The sequence below is a fragment of the Camelina sativa genome, chromosome 14 (genome assembly GCF_000633955.1).
Source record: "Camelina sativa cultivar DH55 chromosome 14, Cs, whole genome shotgun sequence".
Lineage (NCBI taxonomy): Eukaryota > Viridiplantae > Streptophyta > Magnoliopsida > Brassicales > Brassicaceae > Camelina > Camelina sativa.
This window is the reverse complement of record NC_025698.1, coordinates 15660560-15685060: the sequence shown is the minus strand read 5'-3', so window position 1 is coordinate 15685060 and position 24501 is coordinate 15660560. Positions and strand designations below refer to the sequence as shown.

Genomic DNA, 24501 nt, shown 5'->3' with positions numbered 1-24501 from the left:
CGTCACCCCCTTTCTGATTTCAAAATTGGCATGGTTCCGTTGATTTGCTCTTTAAGCATTTCTCAGTTCGAGTTAAAAGAACGGAGAGAGCTTTTGTGTTACCTTGAGAGACTTGAGTAGCTTAATTAGTGGAAGAAGCTTCTTGTTTTGATTGATGTTGAACTTAAGGGTTAATCGGATTCTTCGTAGACCCTTAATTCGATGTTTACCTTGCTCAATCTCTAACGATGATGCATCTTTCTCGACAACTTCATCGAAAGATCCTGTCTTTAATCGTGTTCCGGAGATAGGAGGAGTTTCTTATCGAGAAGATGAACATTTAGGAGAGTTGAGGCAATTGGGTTTCGTAAAGTCATCAGCTTTGAATGCTACGAGCGTTGGTGAACCTGAATTCGGAGAGATTCGAAACCCTAGGTTTGATGAGATAGATGAATTGGGAGAAGATGAAGAAGAACTAGACGATGATGATGATAATGATGAAGATGGTGGAACAAGTGGCGAAGAGCGTGATGATGATCTCGCTGTTCTGAAATCGGTTAGGAAGGTCCCTCAGTCACGAGAAGAAAATGGTAGATTCGATGTGGAAGAAGATGAATCTAGGCATCCTTTGGTGAGAGAGATAGGTAGATTGATTGGTCTCAGGTCATCTTGGAACCCAAAGCATGAAGCCCAGATGAGGAATCTTCTGAGGAGTCTTAAACCATCACAAGTCTGCGCTGTTTTACGCTCACAGGACGATGAACGGGTTGCTCTTAAGTTCTTCTACTGGTCGGATCGTCAATGGCGGTATCGGCATGATCCCATGGTGTATTACTCCATGCTTGATGTTCTTAGTAAGACTAAACTGTGTCAAGGTGCTAGGAGAGTTCTCGTTCTGATGAAGCGTAGAGGTATATATCGAAGCCCTACAGCGTTTTCGTTTGTAATGGTATCGTATAGTAGGGCAGGTCAGCTGAGAGATGCGTTGAAGGTGTTGACTCTTATGCAGAGAGCTGGAGTTGAACCTGATTTGTTAATTTGCAATACAACTATTGATGTTTTTTTGAGAGCGAATAGGTTGGAGAAAGCTTTACGGTTTCTAGAACGTATGCAAGTTGTTGGTATAGTGCCGAATGTGGTGACTTATAATTGTATGATCAGAGGTTATTGTGACTTGCATCGAGTTGACGAGGCTATTGAACTACTAGAGGATATGCCTAGTAAAGGATGTTTGCCGGACAAAGTTAGTTACTATACCATAATGGGCTATCTTTGTAAAGAAAAACGGATTGTGGATGTGAGGGACTTGATGAAGAAGATGGCGAAAGAGCATGGTTTGGTGCCGGACCAAGTTACTTACAATACTCTAATTCATATGCTCACAAAACATGACCATGCAGATGAGGCTCTTTGGTTTCTAAACGATGCTGATGAAAAAGGTTTTCGGATTGATAAGGTGGGTTATAGTGCTATAGTTCATGCATTGTGTAAAGAGGGAAGAATGTCTGAGGCGAAAGATCTCATTAATGAAATGCTGTCGAAAGGACATTGTCCACCTGATGTAGTAACTTATACTACAGTTGTCAATGGCTTCTGTCGTTTGGGTGAGATCGACAAAGCTAAAAAGCTTCTTCAGGTTATGCACACACATGGACATAAACCAAATACTGTGTCATACACAGCTCTGTTAAATGGGATGTGCCGAACAGGGAAATCATTAGAGGCAAGAGAAATGATGAACATGAGCGAAGAGCACTGGTGGAGTCCGAATTCCATTACTTATAGCGTAATTATGCATGGGTTGCGAAGGGAAGGGAAACTGTCTGAGGCCTGTGATGTGGTAAGAGAGATGGTACTAAAAGGTTTTTTCCCTGGCCCAGTTGAAATCAACTTATTGCTCCAGAGCCTTTGTCGGGATGGGAGAACACACGAGGCCAGAAAATTCATGGAGGAGTGTCTGAACAAGGGTTGTGCTATTAATGTCGTGAATTTCACTACAGTGATTCATGGTTTATGTCAGAAAGATGAGCTAGATGCTGCTCTCTCAGTGCTTGATGACATGTACCTGATCAACAAACACGCAGATGTCTTTATATATACTACTTTAGTTGATGCGTTAGGAAAAAAAGGTAGAATATCAGAAGCAACGGAACTTATGAAGAAGATGCTTCATAAAGGTATAGATCCTACCCCTGTTACATACAGGACTGTCATCCATCGATACTGCCAAATGGGAAAAGTTGATGATCTTGTGGCTATATTGGAGAAGATGATATTGAGGCAGAAATGCAGGACGGTTTATAATCAAGTCATTGAGAAGCTTTGTGGTCTGGGAAAGCTCGAGGAGGCAGACAAACTTTTGGGAAAGGTTCTGAGGACAGCTTCAATAGCTGATGCTAAGACATGTTACGTACTTATGGAAGGCTATCTTAAGAAAGGTGTGCCTCTGTCAGCATATAAAGTGGCCTGTCGGATGTTTAACCGCAATCTGATACCTGATGTTAAGATATGTGAGAAGCTTAGCAAAAGACTGGTTCGAGACAATAAAGTAGAGGAGGCAGATCAGCTGATGCTACGTTTGGTTGAGCGTGGTCATATATCACCCCAGTCCTCAAAACCGTCAATGGTCTAGTAAATACCTGTCTTGATTTACTTTAGTTTTTGTAACAACAAACTTCTTGATAGTATTTGATGCTTCAAGCAGAGCGATTTTGATAATACAACTGTCCAGGTGCTGGAAATAATAACTACATGCTGTTGTATATTTTGCTTCTTAGTCACAACCTCCAGATCCAAAACGAAGGAACTAGGCTCTCACTCGGTTAGCAGTGATGGATTTCTTCTTTGATGCTCTTGGCATGAGGAAACTGGTTTGAGCAGAAACCAGTTATTCTATTTCACATTTTCCTGGTAGCGACCCGTTATTCCCAATACTTCTACTCATTGTTTTCATTATTACTATTGATGACTGGACAAAACTAAGAAATAACCTTTTCGAAAGGAAGAACGTAAAATGATTTTTCCTTTCCGCAGGGACCATATTAAAGTGACACCATACAATCAAGTACTGATAAGTCTCTGTCCTCTTAAGTTTTACTTTAATTAAGGCCACAATTGTCTAAGTTTTATTTTACTTTATAGCAAAACTAGATGTTCAGTATACCTCACTGTTTATTGATCATTTTGATTATTCTGGGAAGTGATTTCATTATAGACCATGATGTTTTGTTGGTTGCTGCTTGATAATTAGAATACGGTAGAAGGTGCAAATAGAAAAGAGTTGTTGATGCAAATGAGAAGGGACTGTAACGCTAAGAATTTTTGTACATGTAGAATTTTCACTTTCTCTGAAGGTATATGCTATTTATATTATCAATTATGAGAAGAAAAAAGGAAATCTTTTTGGGACAGACAGAATTATATGGTTAGAATTACGATAGATGACTGAACCTTGATGGGGGTATATCATACATGTCGCTATATTAATAAAGATATCCATTATTTTCTGTATTTGGGTATAGTGAAGCTGATAGCTTACTTATTGCATAAACACTCTCTCTTATTGTATTTTAGTTAATTTTGGTTTGTTGTACCAACGCGGAATTAACTCGTCGTGACTTTCTTCTTCCGTGTGAACCTGGTGACGTTGGAGGTACTTATCAAACAACAATTCCATGATAATGCCTGCTTATTCTGATAATAAGCCAAAACTAGAAACTGTTGCTGGGAAAGTGAAAGTAAAGGGTCAGTTACTGCTTTTGTTGTAGACTGTTACTTTATATTCTGCAAACAAAAGGGTCATGTCTGCTCTGCTTGTCCAGTTAACGGTTTTAAACTGTTGCTTTTTATAAAAACTTATTGAGCAATTTCCACTTTGGCGTGTTGCTGTTTGTTTTTCCATGTAAAGGCTGAGAGAGCCCTTATGCGAAACTTGTTTCTTACTCTTGCGCATTCACTTGTTACCGTATAATTCCACACACAATCATGCTAAAAAGAAAGTGTTGCTTTCAAGAATCTCTAGTGAAATTCATTTTTAGAAAAGATGTTGAATTGATCTTTGGCGATGTGATTTGTTGTTTTGTTTGTAATGTTTAAATGGTATGTCCCACAGTATATGACAGCGATTATAACTGTTGTTGTCTTTGAGTGGAGGACTTGAGTTATCTACAGGATTCGACCTTGGATTTATGATATTTCCATCAACACTTGACAGTAAATGCTACTGGTGCTTCAAAGGATCTCTACTGGAGCTTCAAAAGGATTTCTATTGGCTACATGCAAATGCCGACAGAGCGAGAACTGTTATATTACTACTGTACACTGCACAGGTACTGAAAGTCTCCAACTTTTACATAAAAATAGTTTCTAGAAACTTGATGGCTCTGACTGAACCATCAACTAGTAAGGTCTTTAGCATCTTATGTAGTGAAACCGAACCCTGTGAAGTCTTTGCTTTGGCAAAATGGTTGAATACAAATGATTAAACTTTGGGTTAATCAAGAGAGTCCTGCGGTAAGGATTTTTAGCCTTGGAAGCCTTAATCGAACAATCGTTTAACTTTGCTTAACTCATTAACAACATTGTTGAATCCTTCTTTACGTTCCCATGTAATGCAATGCCACATTATTGAGATGGGTCGTTTGCATTATTGAAGTCACCCGCAACGAATCCATGACCCTGAACTGATGGGTACGTAGTGTATTTCCTTTAGCCGTCTTTTCTCAAAACATAAATATTTGTGTATAAAGTTTCCTTCTTTTTACCACTCTCTGGAAATGCAATGTGTTTTGCGTGGTCTAGGTTCATTTCTGCTTATGATTTGCATTGCCAAAACACTCTGCAACAAAACACCACGAGTCCTTTCTGCCCCATCTCTTCAACTCATGGGTATGTATAACACCATTAGCAACATAAATATCTCTGCAAATGCTGTGGTTTAATAGTGACATAGGTCAAATCTAACTGTAGTCTATTTTGTCTGCTTATGGTAACAATCGCTTTCCTCGTCGGCTTATTACTTTGTCAGGAGGCTTATTACACGTCAAGAGAAAGCTCATTGGTTATGGCCATTCATTCTTTGTGCTCGACCTTAACTGGACTGTGTATTTGAGGATTTTGTGTTTGGTATTATCCAAAGGCACTTATGCTTTTGCTTGCTGAATCATCTCCCATGTTCTGTTTACTTTGTTTGTCTTCCAGTTTGCACCCAAAGATCATTCATTACCTCTGTAGCAGTCAAATTGTTGTGTAAATTCGGTTTTGCCCCTACCCCTCCTCTTGATACACTTTTGTGGGAACTGAGGAACTATCTTGGGATATGTGGAACCATAGTGTAACGAAGTTATGTGCATTGAAACCATTGACGAGGAAGGTCTTCCAGGTGAGGCATTGTTGGCCGCCGTAGAGAGCTTGTCTATTTGCCGAGTGAGTTGTTGGAGCAGTGTCATAGCCTTGATTGTGAATTCGAGCATATTCTTTCTCTCCGCACATGATATATAGTGGTTCGGAAAGCTAGTCGAACGAGGATTCACTGCAACTTGCTGAAGTAAGCCCCAATGTGGTGAAAATGTATTCCCTTTTGGCGCTATAAAAGTGTTTCAAATTTAGTATACGAATGACTAATGTAGATTTCAAAAGACGATGATACTTCTTATTTGTAAAATGGACCACCAAGATTTTTCATTCCTTTTAAAAAGGAGATTTGATCTCTAAAGTCATATCGTAGAAAAGATTTGATGTATGAGATAATAACTAAAGAGGACAACATCTTTGCAACATAGCATCCTGAAAAGTTGATAAAACTGCAAGGAAGCATTACAGCTCAGACACATGCTTTGTAAGTTGTAACAGCTAAACATCCATGATTATTTTTTTAGTTTTTATCTAATTACTTTGTTATTATTTTAGTTGAAATGATCTAAGCTCGAATCTTAAGGGAGCAAATCCCATAAGAAATGATTGCTTTTGTATATTATATCGTATATTTTCAGAAAGAAGATAAAGTTGTCCCCCTTGAAGACCACCTGATCTGCATTTTTTACCTGTAATGTTCCATACCATGGTTTTGAATCTGATACATGTTTTAAAATCACTTGCTTGTTCCTTTTTTTGGTTGTTTTTGTTCCTTCCCAAAATGGTTTCCAAAAGCAATTAAAAAATGCATGGTCTTCTGCGAAAGGTGGTTCCGAGTTAGAGGAGTATTGTTTTACAACTTTTGTATATGACTGATTTTGTTGTTTAATAAATATAATATTTCAAAAAATAAAAAATTTACCTAAATACGCCAACTTAAAAAAAAAAAAATTATGTGTATATTCAACAATAATACGAGTTTCTTACAAATTACCTGCATCGTTTTTTTCACTATAGTAGAAATGGAATAGAAAAAATCTAAAGAAGTCAAACAGAAAATAGCTAGGAACTGAGATTTGATGTGCACATTTTTGTATATTTACTTTATTGATTTTCAATAGATTTGTGATCCCAAACAAAATCAATTGATCCATCGGTTTCCACAACAGTGCCCGTTTCAATTGCGAGCCAAAATGGAAAGATCTTTTTCTAACACCAATTAACTACGTAACAACCAGCACATAATGAGATAAATCGATTTACAGAAAATTATAATCCTAAAACTAATATATGTTTGTATCAAACATATTATGTAACTAATTTTTTTTTTTTTTTTTTTATATTTAAAACTGTGTTTTTTCGTGTAAAAAATATGTTTCACCGGAGAAATATTTGAATGTGTAAGAGGTTTTATGGTAGATAAAATATTGATAAAACTAGATTATGACCCGCGATACACCGCGGGAGTAAGTTTTTTTAAAATTGTTTTGTTAATGTACTATTTTAATACTAATTTTGCTAATATACTTTTTTGTTAGTTTTAGTGATTTAATATGTAAACCGTGGTATACCGCACAATAATTTTTATTTACTACAATCTTAATTAAATCAGTTTGATTCGACATATTTTATATTGGTGTTGTTAAAACATTAAAATGAGGATTTAACCCGTATTGAAATATCATATTACTGATAGTTTATTTTTTAGTATTATCAATTCAATCTTGTAATGTCATATAACCCGTCATGTAATATAACTCGTTTGTGTAATTTTGAAAATTTAATATGTTTAAATATTTATAATTTTAAACTTTTTATTAAGTTTAGATATATCAGTTATAAATTATAAACTTCTTAAAATTTTATAATTTACTATATACAGTAAATTTACTATATATGTATGTTGAACACACACTTTTATACTAATTGAGTAATATATGTTTGTTTTTAAAAATTCAAATCACAATATATGCAAGAAAAATACACCTTTTTATTAACTTTATGTATTATATGATGATTCACTACATTTAAATTTTAAAATCAAAAAGAGATGATAGGAGAATAGTTTTTTTTAATCTGGAATAAATCTTCTAAATATCTATATTAATTATAGAACATTATATATATATGAATATTTAAAATATTTTTATTGTGTTTGGTTATAAGGATAGTAGAGAAACTTAACTAAAATTGTTTGGCAATGAATATAAGCATTAAATAGCATTCAATGTAAAAACTTTCCGAAAAACATTTTTGAGCAAAAACTGCTGCAAAAATACTAGTATAGATGTTACTATTTATTGCAACATGTATTTTGTGTGGTTTAAAATCAAATTCATATCTCTTATGTTTTTTTTATAATCATAACAATTTTGCATGTTTCTTATGTAACCATAACAACATATACTAATTACTCAGTAGTTTAATTATTTAATTTTATTATATGTTAGTAACAATCGAATTCTAAACTAAATTTCCTAAAGATAATCTAATCTATTGATTTAATATTTTTGATTAGACTATTTCTTTTGAGTTAGTCGGTTTGTTAATATTTTCTCTCAATGATGGATTATTACCAAAAAAAACCATTATGAAAAAATTAGTGAAATTCTAAAATCAACGTATTCATGTAAGAATACATTTCACCCATGAAATATGTGAACGTGGTAAAGAAAATATTTCTAAAATTTTACAATTTATGGCAATATATATATATTTTTGTGTGCTTTAAAAATCAAATTTATATTTATGGTTAATCGAGTAACTATAACAATTTTGCATAATCTAATAATCACTCATTTTAAAGATATTTTGATTTTTTTTGGGTACTAAGTTTATTTATAATGATAAGTGTTATTGTTTCATTCTTTTTTAATAGCACATAGATGAATGTACAATTAGAACGTATATTCCTATTCGGTTATCAATATTTCTATTTTTAATGAATAAATATGCTAAATGTTGAGATTAATTAGTTTACATACTTAGATATATATTAATAATCACACATCATGATATCTCCTAATTTGTTGTCATTTTATATTTATTTATGAATATATATAAATACATTTATTGGGAATTAAGTTTCTTTTAATAAGTTGGAGATAATTCAAGGGTAATATACTTCTTTTTATAATCAATTATAATAACTGTTGAAAGCTTGTTATTTAAATTATAATTGTAATAATACTAACATAAAAAATAACATTTTTTATATGATTTTGTTAAGAAGTTATATGTTTAATAAGTTATGTGTTATTTATTTTTATTAACTTTATATTAATTGATATGTTTTTATAGCCTTTAGAATATTTTACTTATATTGATTTTAAGAAATCAATATTAAAATCAATATAAACATTGACTTGTATATTTGTAAGTAAATTTTAGTTAAATTTGCCTTAAAATAGTATGTAATTATTTAATTAGTTTTAATATGTGATATTTAAATTTGTGTGAGAAATGATGACAAATCTAATTATTATTCAGTAAATTGTTCTTTTTTTTTTTAAATATAATGACATGTTAATTTAATTAAATAAAAAATTTAAGGGTATTTTGCTAAAAGGTACACATAGCTCTCTGGCAGCGACACATCTGTTTTTTTAGATTGTGCTTCTCTATTAATATATAGGGGATTAGTCAAGAATAGTAAAAACTCTTTAAGAACAATTCTATTGGTAATCACGCCCAACGATTCTAAAAAACAATTAAATTTTTTATATTTTAATTAAATAATTTTTATTGTTTTTAATAAATAAATTAATAGATGATTTGGAAGTGCTTGAGCAACGTTTCTTAAATTTCTTAAGTAAGAAACGTTTTTCTTTCTCTAGTCTATTTTTTCTCATATTTATTATTATTTACTATCAGAGTCACTACTTCGGCAACCCTGTTGGACATGCTCTTAGCGTATTGATTCATTGACGTTGATTGAGTTTAACCCATGCTAATTAGTAGTTCATCTTAGGGGATTATTATAAACTTGTGAACATTAATGGAATTGATAACCTATTTGTATGCCGGAAATGCCAAAAAACAATTGCTTACAAAATAAGATAATATAAAACCACTTTTATAATGTGATGATCAATTAATGATCTGTCCATTCGGGGACATCAAAATTAAAAAAAAATGTTTAACGATCTTTTTTCTTTCTAATTAATTTGGGAATAATGATAAGCATGTGTTGGAAAGTAAGAAGGGTATGGCCTTTTTGGTGGGGAAGAATGTTTATTGACATCAAATTATAGCATGCATTGTCCCCCTCCAAAGGGTATGTGTCATTCCTTCACCCACTTCTTTTTTTAATATCGAAATGGAATTAAAATGTTTTATATATAATCATTTCCCTAACATAATAGGAATATCCATCGGGAGTGACTCTAATTATAAATCAGTTAAATGGTTTACGTTTTACATATCTTATATCTTATCGATGACCTGTCAACAATTGAAAAACGTGATCTTTAGTCCTCCCACTTATCATAAGCTGAAGCTTTTTAATAAGATGATTTACAAAAAGAGAACAAGTTTTAACAATAGTTTTACTACAAGAAATTTTAAGCAATCATATCGGTCATTAATTAGACATGTTAAACTGTCTAATACTAATCGAACATGGTGTTTCTTCGTCGAACTTGATTTGAAACACAAACTTTATTGTTTTTTTTTTTTTTGTATTTTGACATCATCATTCATCATGTTTTACAATTACATGTAAATAAAAAGATCATGTTTTAGTTCTTCTTGAACATATATCGGCATCTATATATGATGTTTTTTGAAAAACAATATACTATCTTTGTTTAATTTTATTTCAAACATATATATCTAACCGGAGATAATATATCCTTGATCCTTTTACCAAAAAAAAAAAATATCTCCTTGATCCATTAACATTTTATCTTGTAAGTATATAATTATAGTTTAGGAATACAACTAGCAAACGCGAGACATGTTGGAATGTTATCACAATGCAAGACGATATCGGATTCATAAATATCAATATATCATAGTTAGATATTTTATGAGGTAGGGTCTAAAATTTGATAAGTTTATTGTAAAATATTTGAAAATGTATATACTTTTTAATCTAAATAGATTAGATTTGTTTTTGGTTTTACACTCCACTAGGACCACTATCACCCAAAGATAACTAAAAACTTAAATAATGAATATAATTTTTTGAAAATTATTATATAAAAAAAGCTAGAAAATAATGATACAACAAAAGGCCGGAAACCATTAAATCATGTCTTCTGAGAGACTAGGGACTCCAAGTGGGTAACATGCTATTTGGTGACAACAACAACAAAAAAAAAAGATAGCAAAAAAAAAAGTCAAAATCTTTATTACATATATAGATTTACAGTATTTGCCTCTATTTAGAAAGACATAAAACATAAAGAAAGAACACATACTTGTACAAGTGCAAAAAGAAACAGCATATACATACATAGATTTGTGAACTTTTAAGAAATTGATCATCTCATGTTTGATAAGACCTGAGATTATTCAATACCAACATATATATAAAGAAGATGATAATTCAATGAAACCTTTTCATGAAATATAACCAAAGCAAAGCCTTTTCATGAAGTATGTGCGCGTGTGCAGTATGTTAACCTTTTCACTTAACCAAAGTATTTATCTTCTTTTCCCCCTCCATTAGCTTGAAAATTAATAGTTCCTTTTGATATTACTACTAGACTATTAGTAGGTACGAGTTTCATTTCAAACTCTAGATTATGCCAATTAATCTTTCTTTCAAAATATGCTGATTCACATATTGTCCTTAAATGCTCCAAACTCTCAAATATTAGTTAGTATTCTAGATTAAGCACTCTTTTTTTTTTTTTTTTTCAGGACTACAACTGGCCGGCTCATTAGCCAAATTCCTACATTCGTAAGAAGCGGGACTCGATCCCTGGTGTGATGATGCCTTCTACAAATAGACTTATCTCCTGCCACTGCACTAAGGTCACTTCACACTCTTTTTCATAGTATAACCAGCAAAATTCAAGTCGTATATTTAGACGTGGGATTGAAAAAAAACATTGTGTTGTCAAATAAATAAAATAAACTACTCTCTCTATTTTACAAAAAGTGTCATTGACACAATTTACATAAATTAAAAAATTGTAAAACTATACACATTTATTTTTATTTATAAATCATCAATGATTTAGATTCAATGTAAATTAGTTTTGGAATAAGAGGTAAATTAGAAAATTTAATATAAAAATATATTAAAATTCTAAAATGACATTCTTTGTGAAATAGAAAAAATATTAATAACGTGATAACATCACGTATTTAGCGGATAAAAAAAATGGTTAATGATACATAAATAAAATAAAAGATACCGAAATGGTGAATAGGAAAAAAATAAAATAAAAAAATAACACCATCGTTATGTATTGCTTTTAGTATTGTTTTCTGACTCTTGACAATAAAAATGGTAATGAAGCACAATTTATAATAGACAAATTACATGTTTGGATTAATCATTGAATGCATTGTATGTGTAAATGTGTCGTACACAATACTAATCCACAAGGTACAACTAAATTAGAAATTTTAATTGAAGGAGAAAAAGAGTTGAAAACGAATAAAATCCATAACCATGATGAAAATAATTAAAATAAATCTTTTGTTTGCCTACTATATATACACATGTTCGTTTAGTGTCCATTATTACACAACACAACACAACACACTCTCTTCACTTCCTAATCCCTTAGACTTCCCCGGTGACCGGAGAAAAAAAAAGAGACTTCACCGGCGAAATGGATGAATCGTGGCGTATGAAGATGGGTTTAGGCGCTGATCCATTCTTCTCCATAGCTCGTAAATCAATGGACGCTAGGATCAACGCAGAAGATTTCGCCGATGTTTTTGGCGGTCCACCGCGAAGCGTCCTCACCCGAAAATTCTCCGGCGACTTCTCTCGTTCGGACTGTTTCTACGACGAGATTTTCCGACCGCCGGGGAATTTCTCCGGTGGCGGCTCCCTTGCTTCTTCTAAATCTCACGGCAGAAACTTACCGGCGTTCAGGATTCCCTCCGGCGGAGAAGGATTTTATAAGCATGTGTTCGGCGACCGCTGCGGGTCGGCCAAGGAGGGATTAAAGAAACAGAACTCGATGGCGAAATCGAGATCGAATTCGTCATCCGTACTCTCTTCAGAAGAGCTCAGTCCTCATTATCCACCACCGGCGGCAACTTCCGGCGACGACGTCGGGTTTTCTTCTTTCACTTCCAAACTCCGGTTAGTGAACTTTTACAATTCTATCATCCACATCATTGTTGGTTTATTCACAATTCTTAAGGACAGTTCCGTAATTTTAACATGCTCTGTTTTCATTTTTGTCCTTTAGACCGTTAAACGTCCCTTCAAGAAGTCATAAACGAGACTCAAAGAAACAGAGTTTCCCGGCGTTTCCAACATCCAAAGATTCATTCTCCGGCCAAAACAACACGCCGGAAAAAGCAGATTTTTACTACAGAAAACCACATTTCACCGGATCCAGGAGAGCATCTCCGGAGACAATTAGCTTAGATCCTAATTCCTTCAGAAGAACGGATGATTACGGACCGAGCTCCCCTGCATCTTCCCCTGTTTCTTCCTTCATCTGCGAAGAAGAACACAACAACACTGATGCCAGACAGAGAAGGAACAGAGACGAAGAGGTAGTCGTAGTAGAAGACGAAGAAGACGAAGAAGAAGAGGAGATGAGCTCTTACGTAATTGAGATAAACTCAGACCGATTCGATAGTTACAAAGAAGAAGGAGGAGGAGGAGGAGGAGGAGGAGGAGGAGGGAACTCGGATTCAAACGACATGGATGAAGCAATAGCTTGGGCAAAAGAGAGATCACAAAGACCAGAAACGAAGCAAACAGAAGAAGAAGACGTTATCGATTCGAGAAGAAGCGAAGAAGAACCCAAATCAGAAGAAGAGGTTAGTGACTTAGTGTTGTTGTCATTGACATTTTCCCGGGAAAAAAAACTCAACTTTTTCTCAAGAAACTGATGAGATAAAAATGAAATGAATAATGCAGATGGAGATGGAGATGAAAGATGAAGAGATAAGAATCTGGTTAACCGGAAAAGAGACAAACATTAGACTTCTCCTCTCAACGTTACATCATGTAAGTGTGTGACTGTGTGTATAAATCAGAAATTGAATTGGTTTTAATGTTGTCTCGGACCGGTTACTTAACCGGGATTTGTTTATTTGTTGTTATTTCAGGTTCTTTGGTCAAATAGCAATTGGTATGCGATTCCTTTAGCAAATCTGCGAGATGGATCACAAGTGAAGAAAGCTTATCAAAAAGCTCGGCTTTGTTTACATCCAGACAAGCTACAACAAAGAGGTGGAGCTTCACCGATTCAGAAATCTGTCGCCAGTAGAGTTTTCGCAATTCTTCAGGTACTACTACTAAAACCGAATCAAAAATCGCCTTTTTAAGCTTCGGTCTTTTTGTGTTCTCGTCACTAAAAATCTGAGCTGCCATTTGGAAATTTGTAGGAAGCATGGGCAGTGTACGTAACAAACGAAGGGCTCTCTAGCTAAACCGGAATCCGCAAACATTTCTTCTCTCAGTTTGTATTAAACTTGAGGTTTTCAGAATCGGTTTATAATGCAAGAAGAATAAGAGCAAAAACAAAAAGCACAGTTTGGTTTCTTGATTGTAAAAGTCACATATATATTCCATTGTCAATGTTATTTATATACAGAAAACAATGCGTGAATTAAAATATAAAACCTTGATAAGAAAAAAAAACGAGAAAGCGAAATAAATAGAGCAAGTCTCACATGCATCAAACAGAGTAATAGTGAGTGTCTCCAAGCGAGAGTGATGTTTGAAAGATTTAACAATAATAGACATGACATAGATTCTCTAGACAACTCAAAAACTAGTATTCTATAATCTCTTGAGGTGGAATATGGTATGGGGCATTGAATCCGAATCTAGATGAACCACCCTCGTAGCTGCATTCAGCAAGATCGACTAGTCCGACCTCGGCGAAATCAAAGATATGGAATTTGTTAGGGAGCATGCCTGGAAAAGAGCTAGCAGGGACACAGAAAGGTTCAGACCTTGAGATGAAAATGCAGAGATCTCCTATGTCTTCAGTGTAAACCGCGTTTCCTTCTTCGTCAAGCTTGAACACCCTTAAAACACTTGTTTCCATTATCGCAACACCGTCGATGCTATCGACGATATTCCTGTACCACCTAACCAAGAAAGTTTCACCTGTGCATCATGACTCCACCAAGTGTTCGCTTGTGCTGTACAAATTCAAAAGCTCGGGTGTCGTCTTCATCTGTCCAGGATGGTACTGATATCGCAACTTCTGGAGCTTAGGTATGTTCTTGTACTGTTTGTGGAGATCCCATGATCCAATGAGGTGGTCTCCAGATCCGGGTATACGAAACATGCCGTGTTTCTTTGAAAACATGACTCGGGAGGAGAAGAAACAGGGGTTTTCGATTGTAATGTTGGTCCACTCGGGGTTACTTTGACCTGGTCTGCAAAAGCTTAGTTGAGGTCCCAAGAACTTGACAGCCACAACACAGTCCTTATCCTCTGGAGAAGGTAAAGACATTGCCACGTTGGTGACGATTTGGGTTTGGCAATGAGGCAGAGTTACAAGAGGAGGTAACGAGATACGTTTTGGATCTGAATCCGATGCAGCCGGGTTAAGATCGTCTTGGAGACGCACAGTTCCGTTCTTCAATGTAGCTACCCAGCCATGAGATGAACCGATCGTTACCATTGCCTCAGTAATATCATTATACACCAACTCCATAGGCACCTTCTTATCCAAACGAATGCGGCCACATTCGTTAGCATTTATAATCACGAGTTTTCCTAGATTTGCTCCGCAAGGATCAGCGCCGATGATAGAACAAGGAGGGGTTTGCAGCAAGCCATTAGAGCGAAGAGGAGGAGAGGCTCTAACAAACACTGGTTTCCGAAGACAGAGCTTCGGAGGCTGGCCGAGAAGCAGAGACATGAGTGTGTGTTCTTAGCGAAAGGCAAGTGTTACGTTATTAACAAGAAACCAAAAAAAAAACTTAATCGGCGATGTTAACATCTCCGCTAAAACCCTTTTTTATTAGTAGAGAGAAAGGAAGGAACTTGGTCACCAAGTGTTCAATCTCCAATATCTTTTTTATGGATATTCTTCTTTCCTTTTCAATCTCTTTAACTTCCAACTTTAAAGAACTCTAATCTTATTTTTTTGGTATTTTTTCCGGATGGATTGGGTTTGGTCTGCAGCTTGAATCAGAGGCTGAGGATTCACATGCTGAAGCTTCTCTATCTATGAAGATTTATATTCTTCAAGACTCTTGTGTTGAGTCCTATGTGTGTTGCACGGTAATATACAAAGAGGCGTTCAAGGAATAAGCTGATAAGAAACTTGGGAGAGTTTATGATGTATCATATGTTATAGAACCCTGAGAGCAAATGTAAAAGACTCTTCCTCAAAGTGGCAAATAAATTTGATGTTTGAAAAGACAGACTCTAGACTCAAACTCAAGTCCAAACTAAACTCAACTCAAGTCCAAACCCTAATTGCGATCTTGTTCACATTCTTCGCCCTCTGTTCACATTGATAAACAAGGAGTAACTTGGCCCCCAAGTTTTCCATCTTTGACATAATCTTTATGGACATTTATTTGTCTTTCCTTGTTTTCGTTTAATTCTCAATTTCTCTTTGAACGTCAAATCATACATAATACATTTAATTTGTTTTTGGCTACATTTTTGATATTGGTTTTTAATCCGCTTTCCTTTTTCGGGGTTTTAATTGATTGATATTGTAGAAATGGCAAAACCAAATCTGTAAAGCTTTTACTTTCCGGTTAAAAAATCGATTCAAGCCAAGATACTCGCAACACGCATGCTATTCACAACATTCCATGGAATCAAACAAGATTAAATTATCAATAATTCCCATTTCCCAATATAGTTTCAAATTGCTTTGCTTCACTTCTTAACGCTTCCTTTGTATAACTTCAAACCCACTCGCAACCCCACCCACTACTATAGTAATTTAAAAAAAGAAAAAAAAAAATCTATATTTGAAAAAAGTAAACAGCTTATGCCGACTGTTTCGCAACTGTCCGGTTAGCCATGGCACCATTAGTACCACCTGAAACTTGAAGAGACGAAAATGATTTGTGTTCAGATGTTTCGTTAGTTTCTCCTTTCTAGGCTTTATCTAGCAAACATAATAATATCAAAAGGCGGATACTTACCATCGGTTCCTTCTTCTTTCTCTTCGTCGATGGTTTTCCAAACAATGTCCTTAAGTCCCGTGGTAAGGCTCTTGTAAAACTAAAAGAAGAGCAAGAGAGGAGACAAAAGGGTAAAGATTCAAACATCAGTTACTGGAACACCATTTGGCAAACAAAAGCACAAGCTCGGGTTTGATATAACTAGATCAGCATTTATAATAAGCCTTGCATACCTTGTGGAATTCCAACGTGTCACCCCCTGATTTTCGCATTTCAACCATGTAAAGAGATGGAGCAACTTGAAAAACCTGAAGGTAGATGTTAATTAAGTTAAAATTAGGTTCTCAGGTGACACTATACAAAGGTTGAGCAATGGTCATTGTGAAAGCTAACCTCAGTGGCAACTGCCAACTGACCCTTGCGGCCTGATTTTTCTCCTGTCAGCTTCATCTGAAGGAGTTGAGAAATAGTAAAAAGGTCTTATCAGAAGCAACAAACCATTACAACTCCACAGCACGGGTAAATATGTAACAGTATTCTAACCTTGTAGTTATTTGTCTTGACATCAAAGCCCATAGGTGCTGCCGCAGCCTCAATTTTTGTAACTATCTCATTAGCCGAAGATTTGGAAGTAAATCGAGTTTTTCGTTTCACAAGGCCCTGAAATCAGAGATGCTTATAAGATCAGAATGACGACTTTATCAAACTAAGTATGGGCTTCCAAAGAAACGTATTGGTCACTAAAATTTGGTGGCAAGAAGCTACTTCCTATTAGGTTCTGACCAAACCAGCAAAAAGATAGTTTAAAATCGTCAACAAAATAAGAGCCTTGAAGGCTGAATTTTAAGGAACAGCTTTACTTATCAGACTTTTGTACCATTTGTTTTTCGAAAAGTGAACCGAGATTGAGACCCTGGGATGTTGAGATGAGCTCAAAAGCATTCATAGTTACTGGTGTTTTGGGTCCTTCTTCTCGCCTCTCCACAACAAGATTCTTAGACTCCTATTAACAAACAAGAACAAACTGATCAATCATCCAGGACAAACTACAGAAAAGAAAACCCCCAAAAGAACATAAGCCTTACCCCTGAGTCATCAAAGATTGCATCAACATCATCAAGGCTGACATCAGCATTCTCAAATTTAGGTGCTTTATACCCTTTTTTAAACCACTCATTTTCAATGACCTCAGCAAATGTGATCCTCTGCCCAATATAAAAAAAACCAGTGTAAAGCTTTCAGATCTACTCAATCTAATAGAAGCCTTTGCCTCTTCAAAGGAAATCCACTCTAATATAGCAAGGGTAAGAAAAAGATACCGTTGCTGGACTGGGATCCAAAATCCTTTTGATTAACTTCTTAGCACTTGCAGAAAACCAGGGAGGGCAGGTAAATTCTGCTTTGAATATCTGTAATCATGAAGAAAGAAGACTGAGGTGACATTTTAATGCTATATAAATCTCGTGTCCTATAAAAATCACAGAGGCTCCCCATACAAAACCAAATGACACCTTCTAGAAATTCAAACCTTGAAGCCTTTCTGATAGCATGCAAAATGAATATGTATCAAAAGAAAAACAAACATCAAAGAAGAAAGCGTAATACCTTTTTATACAATGAAGTCAGGTTAGAATCTTCAAAAGGTAAATAACCAGCCATTAAGACAAAGAGAATTACTCCACAAGACCACAAATCCGCCTTCGCTCCATCATAACCTTTGTTGTTGATTACCTAAAGAGAAAAAAAAATACAAGGTTACCGAGACTAGAAAATAATAGACTTGATACCTTCAAGACAACCGTGTGCCAGTTTTCAGTAGCAGTCGATGATAATACCTCCGGAGCAACATAATTGGGTGTTCCGCATGTTGTGTGAAGTAACCCATCCTCCTAAAGAAGAAGGATCGCAACAAAATCAGCTTTTGATAACTCATGGAAAACTTTCTCCTTAGAGGGCATACATAGTAAGATGAATTATCAAACTATCACAATATACAACAGGGAAATAAAAGAAAAAGAAATCAATATATGGATGCTCACTCGAACTTGCTGAGGTAGAGCGCTCAATCCAAAATCAGACACTTTCAAAGCACCGTTAGCATCCAACAGCAAATTTTCTGGCTGCAACCAGAAGGTAAACTTTCACTTCTGATCACAAGAACACTATGCAAAGAGTATCACAAAAAGTAAGAATTTTTTCTAACCTTAAGGTCTCGATGATAAACACCTCTGCTATGACAATAATCAACCGCATTAATAAGCTGTTGGAAGTACTTCCTCGCCTCATCTTCCTTCAATCTCCCATTGCTTGACTAAAATACACGACAATGTTTAAAGAAATCAACATCTCATTAACCACATAGTATTAAGAAGAAGAAAAAAAACACATTCTTTAAATGAAAGCTTACAATTTTATCGAAAAGCTCTCCACCAGTAACGAATTCCAAGACGAAGTAGATCTTAGTTTTGCTAGCCATCACCTGAACAAATAAGAAGAAGAAGAAGAAGAAGAAGAAGAAGAAGAAGAAGAGAATCAATCGGTAACTACAAAGATACCAAAACATAGAATAATCAAAAATCCGTTAAATATAAAGATATGATCTAGCCTAGCCAGGGACCACAAAACTATGTTCCATAACTTCAAAACGAATCTCAGATTCTAAGAACAAAAACTTTGGAATATAATAAGCTCTCAGAAGAAAGGGAGATGTAGAATGAAAAACCTCAAACATACGGATCACATTTGGGTGCTTGATCAATTTCATTGTAGAAATCTCACGCTTGATCTAAAACAAATAACAAAATCCAAGGTTATATATCACACACAGGCTGCGTAAATCAGATAAACAAAGAGAAGAAGATACAAAGAGTACCTGAGCGATCATCTTATTTTTGGTGACTTTCTCTTTATCAATAACCTTAATGGCGACATTATCACCATTCTCAACATTTCTAGCGAATTTGACCTTAGCGAAGGTTCCTTCACCCAAAGTTCTACCAAGCTCATACTTACCAACTCGTGTCCTACCTGAAGAACCACCACCACCACCAGAAGGAGTCGATCGTGAAGGCGTTGTTCGAGAAGCCATCTCTCTTTCTCTCAATCTCTCAATCTCTCAATCTCGCTTGCTTTTATAGATATAGATAGATCTCTTTCTTGCTAATGAATCATTAGGAGGAGGAGGAGGACCTCTTCTTCTTGCATGGCTGCCATACTTGGGATTTGGCTACGCTCATCGTGAGAGATCTGCAGACGAAATTAAAAAAAAAAAAAAAAAAACCCTAAAAGGGAACCCGGAGACCGGATAATCAAAAAAAATATCGGGGGATTTCAACTTTCGCGTGCGGAGAAAATTCAAATCGGACGACGAAGACGAAGACGAAGACTCATCAGAATACGAAGATTTTCAAATTTTTGTAGTGAAGAATTTTTCAGTAAGGTGAATTGGGCAATTTAATGTTTCTTTTTCTGATATTAATCGCAAATTTCGGCTACAAAGGAAAAAAAAAAATCGAAGCCGGTTTTGAGAAAGAAAGCGAGTAACAATTTTCTGATTCTCTATGGGTGGAAGAGGATTTATTTAAAGTTAAATTACTTATACTAATTTTTTATTTAATTGTTTTTTTTTTTTTTGGTCAGTAAAGTTATTTAATTAAGGAAATGTTTAATTAAATTCTGTTTAGGGATTATACGAGGAAGGTTATATCTGTGGTTTTTTTATTTTCTTTTCTTCTGACGCATGCTATAGTTACATTTATTAATAATAATGATTCTCTAGGCTTATGCAGATTTTATTATTGTTAATGCAAAGTGTGAAAAACTGGGTAATAAGAAAAGTTCCAATGGCAAAAGTCAAAACCGTTACCAAAGTAGCGTTTTTTTTTAATCTTCTTCCTGGTAATACAGTGGTTATTTATTTGTTTGTAACGTTTGTATCCATTATACAATATATGATGATTCTTTAGTTCTATTTTAATATATGATGATTCTTTAGTTCTATTTTAATTACAACTAGATTTTAACCTGCGATACACTGCAGAATTATTTTTTTTACTAAAATCATTAAATTTCAAATTGTAATTGTTAGTTAATTTCTACGTTTTATTTTAAGCTTAAGATTATATAATTGTATTTTGATTGTTAATTCTACGATTTAATTTGCGGTTTATATACAACATAATAATTTATATACCCAAGCATGTCCTCAACCTAAATTTTATATTAATTATTCTTAAAAAATTTAGTGGCAAAGAAAAAAAAGAAATTTTAAAATAACTTATAATATTGATATTTTGTAAATATCTTAATTAGTATAAATTAAATTTCCTCACATTATCACATATTTCACGTATTATATATACATAACTATGTAAAAATATTATTTATATATAATAAATTTATTTTAATCTTATATTTGTAGTTTTCGGGACAACCCGCCAACTGCAGACGTACCTTGCTAAAATCCGTAATCCCGATAGACTTAATTGTAAGGACCATCTTTCAACGGTACACCACAAGCCTATACTTTTTAGTATAAAATACTGATGGTCGTAGCGATGGATTATTGACATTTTAAATTTATAAGAATATCGATCATAACCCGTCCCATAATAATTTAAATTTATTAAAGTTTATTAAATAATATAATTAAAACATTTATAAAAATTAATTGCCATACGGATTTTATTTGGTAATGTTACTTTTCCAAATATCTTATTATAGATTAAATATTTTATATTTAGTAGAGGAACTCTTTAGATTTTCTATATATGAAAGACAGAAAATCTAGAGGAATTTTTTTAAAAATTAAAAAATTTGAAGTAATTGAATATGATTGATTGAAATTAATATAGAGTTTCCTATGTTAGAAAAACAAAAATTTTGTTTAGTTTTGCAGAAAATTAGGTTCAGAGGTGGAGATAATTTAGGAATTATACTGGATTGATAGGAGAATATTTAATTAACATATCTTTTTTGAATATTTCGATTTTTTGTTTTATTTTTTAAAAAAAATATTTTAATGATAATGGCATAACCGTAAATACATTCGAACTCCAAGCCTTTTAATGCTGTGAAAATAATAATATAGATGAAAATGGTTTCGTATTTGGTATAACAAAATTTGAAGTTATTTTGGGTCAAATGTAAACCAAAAAAAAAGTATTTTGACGTTTGTTGACAAAAGTTATGACTTATGAGGTTTTTTATATGTCAATCAGGAATTTATGCAAATGTATCTCTTATCATTAAACACATTCTGTAACTAAAAAAGATAGTGTTGGACTTAATAGTTAATACATATGATTTGACAACGATCCTTTCTTGTGAAGCTGGTAGCTATGAATGATTCTATGAGGAAAAAAAATACTAATTGATTTGCCATCCTTTTTTATTCATGGCGTAAATAAATTTGATGTGGGAATTAGTTTAATTTCAAGGTTACGATAGTTGAAGTGAATAAAATCCATCATCAGTTTAGTTTATTTTCTTTTTGATATATAGACTACGAATCGCTATGGATCAATTCTATATGTTTGTCAAAGCGGTTTGTAACTGATTTACGACAATAATTGTTTAAAATTTTTGAATTTGTCTACTGCAAATATAATTTATGAATTAGCAAATAAAAAACAGTATAATCCACAAATCAATTAATCGATCGGCATCAATAATTAATAACCCATTCGAACTCAAAACTTTAGAATGAGTCTTAAGTCTTAACATCAGAATGTTATTATGTGGGGATCGAAACTTTAGAGTTTAGACCAATAAAAGAAGTTCTACTACCACTTATCCAATTTAGCTTCCAGCATTTAATTTATCCCAGTATTATCCTTTTATACTTCGAAATTCCAAACATATATACTTATGAGACTTATAAAATGTTAGAGGAATATCTTATTATATTAAATCTAATTAAAACTTATATTGTTAAGTTTTGAAGCGTCCACTTCAACTTCTGATGTTATGGAAAAGCCGTTAGCAGTATATCAAAGAGCCACGTGCCCTTTTCAAACCTAAATCGTTTACAAAGGGGCATTGATACAAGACATTAAACAATGCATTAGTACAACAAACCATAGCATTAAACAATAAAATTCCATGGTTCGATCATATGTTTAGAATCTTGTATCTAGATTACGTGTTTGTGTTTTCTCTATAAGAAACAATGTTCTATTGTAAAGTATAGTGTTATTGTTCTAATCTGGATTTTGTATTCATGGTTTCAAATATATTTATCAATCTAAAATAGCTATACTTCTTTAGTTGTCAACCCAAATAGTTTGGTTTCTTCTGTTATTATAATGTTCATCAATGAGAAGAAGAAATGTATTGTTTTCATGAAGAAGGAATCATCCTCTCCTATCACCATATAATAAGAGAACAAAATCATTGATGGGCAAATGTAGATCCATGAACTTGTCACGTTTTCTAGAAAGGTTTGACTTTAAAATATTTATAACATTTTGCCCATGATGCCATTACTCTAGAAAAAAGTTATCTTATATTCATATTAGTACTGGTTTAGTCGTTTAATATATTTCCCTATATTTTCAAATACCATCACTATAATTGTAATCAATCAGTCGAACATTGTTTATAAAAGATTTAGCTAGTTTTTTATAAACCCTAAAAATGTTTAAATTTTGGTTCCAATTCCAAGTTAGAATTACAATAATAAAAAAAGCATGAGCTATGTGACTTTCTTATTAAGAAACGTATATTTCTCATCAGTCATTATTATATTTGACCTCGGAAACAAAATTATATACCGACCCACGAGTCCGTGTTTGATTTTGATATCGATGACCGCGAAAAAAGAAAAACTAAATTAACGGACCTTAACAGAAACAATCATGTTAAGAGTGTCTGTTGGAGCCAATCAAGACCTTGTTTTTTGCCTAATTAAAATGATTCTATATATAGTTTTTTAGATTTTTTTTTTGTATCACAATAGATGATTTTCTGTATATTTTTATCAATTAATACTAGAAAATTACAAATTTCAAGAATCATTGATTGAAAATTTAAAATTTTGATGAATTACTATTGGTTAATAATTATGAAATATGTTATTATAAATAATAATATATTTATTGTTAAACATTAAATATTTTTCTTAATTTATGTGAAAGTTTCAAAAAATCATCTATTCTAATACAAAGAGAGTATTAGTTTTGCAATGATTAATATTTTTGGCGAGAAAACAAATTTTGCAATACTCTTAAGTTCTTATTCCGATAGGTAACACATGATAGCATAATTAAGTTTTCTAAGTAATTTAATTCTGCCAATTTTATTTTTGGGATATGTTCATTTTTCGAGTTTTTATCCTGCAGTTTGTATTGTTATGAGTTTATATCAGGTTACCGATGGGAGCCTTAATTAGTTTCTTACATGTTTAAGACCATGTATATGTGAATCCAATTATAATAGAACGAAACAATATTCATTTTAATCGGTTGAGTAGAGTGTGTTTGAGTTAGAATCATCATAATCGTTTTATATATGTCTCTGTCTTCTTTGACAAAATATGTTTTTTTTTGTTTTTTCCTTGGGCTAGCTTGTAATATATTGAACAATTATCAGTTATATTCACATATAATTTAGCGAGACTATAAAACTTTAACACGGATGCCTAGTTTTCGTTAACAATACTCAGTTCATGAACTAGTATAGTGTATGATTATATGAATCACCACCAAAACATCCCGATCAAAAACCTAAAAAAAACATAATATATAAGGTTTTGGTAAAGGGCTGCTTACGCTATTCAGAAAACTATATAAGCAAAGCGCACCGCTGATTATCATTGAGACCATGCCAGTAAGGCCGACTCGATCATTGGTAGTAACATGCGTGAGTTGTGAGAAGAATGCATGAGAGTGGAACCCGAAACTCATATATGGAGTT

The 24501-nt window shown here is 33.5% G+C and overlaps 3 protein-coding genes and 1 pseudogene across 6 annotated transcripts; 2 read left to right on the top strand and 2 right to left on the bottom strand.

Annotated features, from left to right (window-relative positions):
* Window positions 45-5723, top strand: LOC104741628 (pentatricopeptide repeat-containing protein At1g09900-like). 3 transcript variants are annotated; one of them, XR_002035008.1, is made up of 5 exons: window positions 45-2610; window positions 2757-2889; window positions 3013-4668; window positions 4780-4866; window positions 5006-5723. XR_002035008.1 is itself a non-coding variant. In XM_010462520.2 (2 exons), the coding sequence occupies exons 1-2, from the start codon at window positions 155-157 to the stop codon at window positions 2803-2805; spliced, it is 2505 nt and encodes an 834-aa protein (XP_010460822.2). In that variant the 5' UTR covers window positions 45-154; the 3' UTR covers window positions 2806-4686. The 3 variants fall into 3 exon arrangements, 1 of the variants encoding a protein (XP_010460822.2); XR_002035007.1 differs by having other exon boundaries at window positions 2757-4668; XM_010462520.2 differs by lacking the exons at window positions 4780-4866; window positions 5006-5723 and having other exon boundaries at window positions 2757-4686.
* LOC104741627 (putative tyrosine-protein phosphatase auxilin) lies at window positions 12045-14114 on the top strand. The gene is made up of 5 exons (XM_010462519.2): window positions 12045-12604; window positions 12714-13296; window positions 13397-13486; window positions 13588-13767; window positions 13867-14114. Exons 1-5 carry the CDS (start codon window positions 12123-12125, stop codon window positions 13909-13911), a joined length of 1380 nt encoding a protein of 459 aa, XP_010460821.1. The 5' UTR covers window positions 12045-12122; the 3' UTR covers window positions 13912-14114.
* Window positions 14256-15359, bottom strand: LOC104743631 (annotated as a pseudogene).
* On the bottom strand, window positions 16194-20147 carry LOC104741626 (CBL-interacting serine/threonine-protein kinase 23-like). Of its 2 annotated transcripts, none has more exons than XM_010462517.2 (15): window positions 19460-20147; window positions 19310-19372; window positions 18995-19066; window positions 18791-18898; window positions 18627-18707; window positions 18423-18476; window positions 18193-18318; window positions 17907-17996; window positions 17673-17792; window positions 17465-17590; window positions 17131-17247; window positions 16981-17037; window positions 16821-16895; window positions 16609-16687; window positions 16194-16508 (listed from the first exon to the last, which is right to left on the bottom strand). In XM_010462517.2, exons 1-15 carry the CDS (start codon window positions 19673-19675, stop codon window positions 16450-16452), a joined length of 1443 nt encoding a protein of 480 aa, XP_010460819.1. In that variant the 5' UTR covers window positions 19676-20147; the 3' UTR covers window positions 16194-16449. The 2 variants fall into 2 exon arrangements, with proteins under 2 accessions (XP_010460819.1, XP_010460820.1); XM_010462518.2 differs by having other exon boundaries at window positions 16194-16502.

What these genes read in the sequence shown, in the direction of transcription:
- LOC104741628 (XM_010462520.2), top strand. Translation starts at nt 155, where the DNA reads ATGTTGAACTTAAGGGTTAATCGGATTCTTCGTAGACCCTTAATTCGA. An exon ending in TCAAAACCGTCAATGGTCTA is followed by an intron (nt 2,611 to 2,756) that starts GTAAATACCTGT and finishes TTTGCTTCTTAG; the next exon opens with TCACAACCTCCAGATCCAAA.
- LOC104741627 (XM_010462519.2), top strand. Translation starts at nt 12,123, where the DNA reads ATGGATGAATCGTGGCGTATGAAGATGGGTTTAGGCGCTGATCCATTC. An exon ending in AACCCAAATCAGAAGAAGAG is followed by an intron (nt 13,297 to 13,396) that starts GTTAGTGACTTA and finishes TGAATAATGCAG; the next exon opens with ATGGAGATGGAGATGAAAGA. An exon ending in GAGTTTTCGCAATTCTTCAG is followed by an intron (nt 13,768 to 13,866) that starts GTACTACTACTA and finishes GGAAATTTGTAG; the next exon opens with GAAGCATGGGCAGTGTACGT.
- LOC104741626 (XM_010462517.2), bottom strand. Translation starts at nt 19,675, where the DNA reads ATGGCTTCTCGAACAACGCCTTCACGATCGACTCCTTCTGGTGGTGGT. An exon ending in ATGTGATCCGTATGTTTGAG is followed by an intron (nt 19,067 to 19,309) that starts GTTTTTCATTCT and finishes TTATTTGTTCAG; the next exon opens with GTGATGGCTAGCAAAACTAA. An exon ending in CAATCTTTGATGACTCAGGG is followed by an intron (nt 17,591 to 17,672) that starts GTAAGGCTTATG and finishes GTTTGTTAATAG; the next exon opens with GAGTCTAAGAATCTTGTTGT.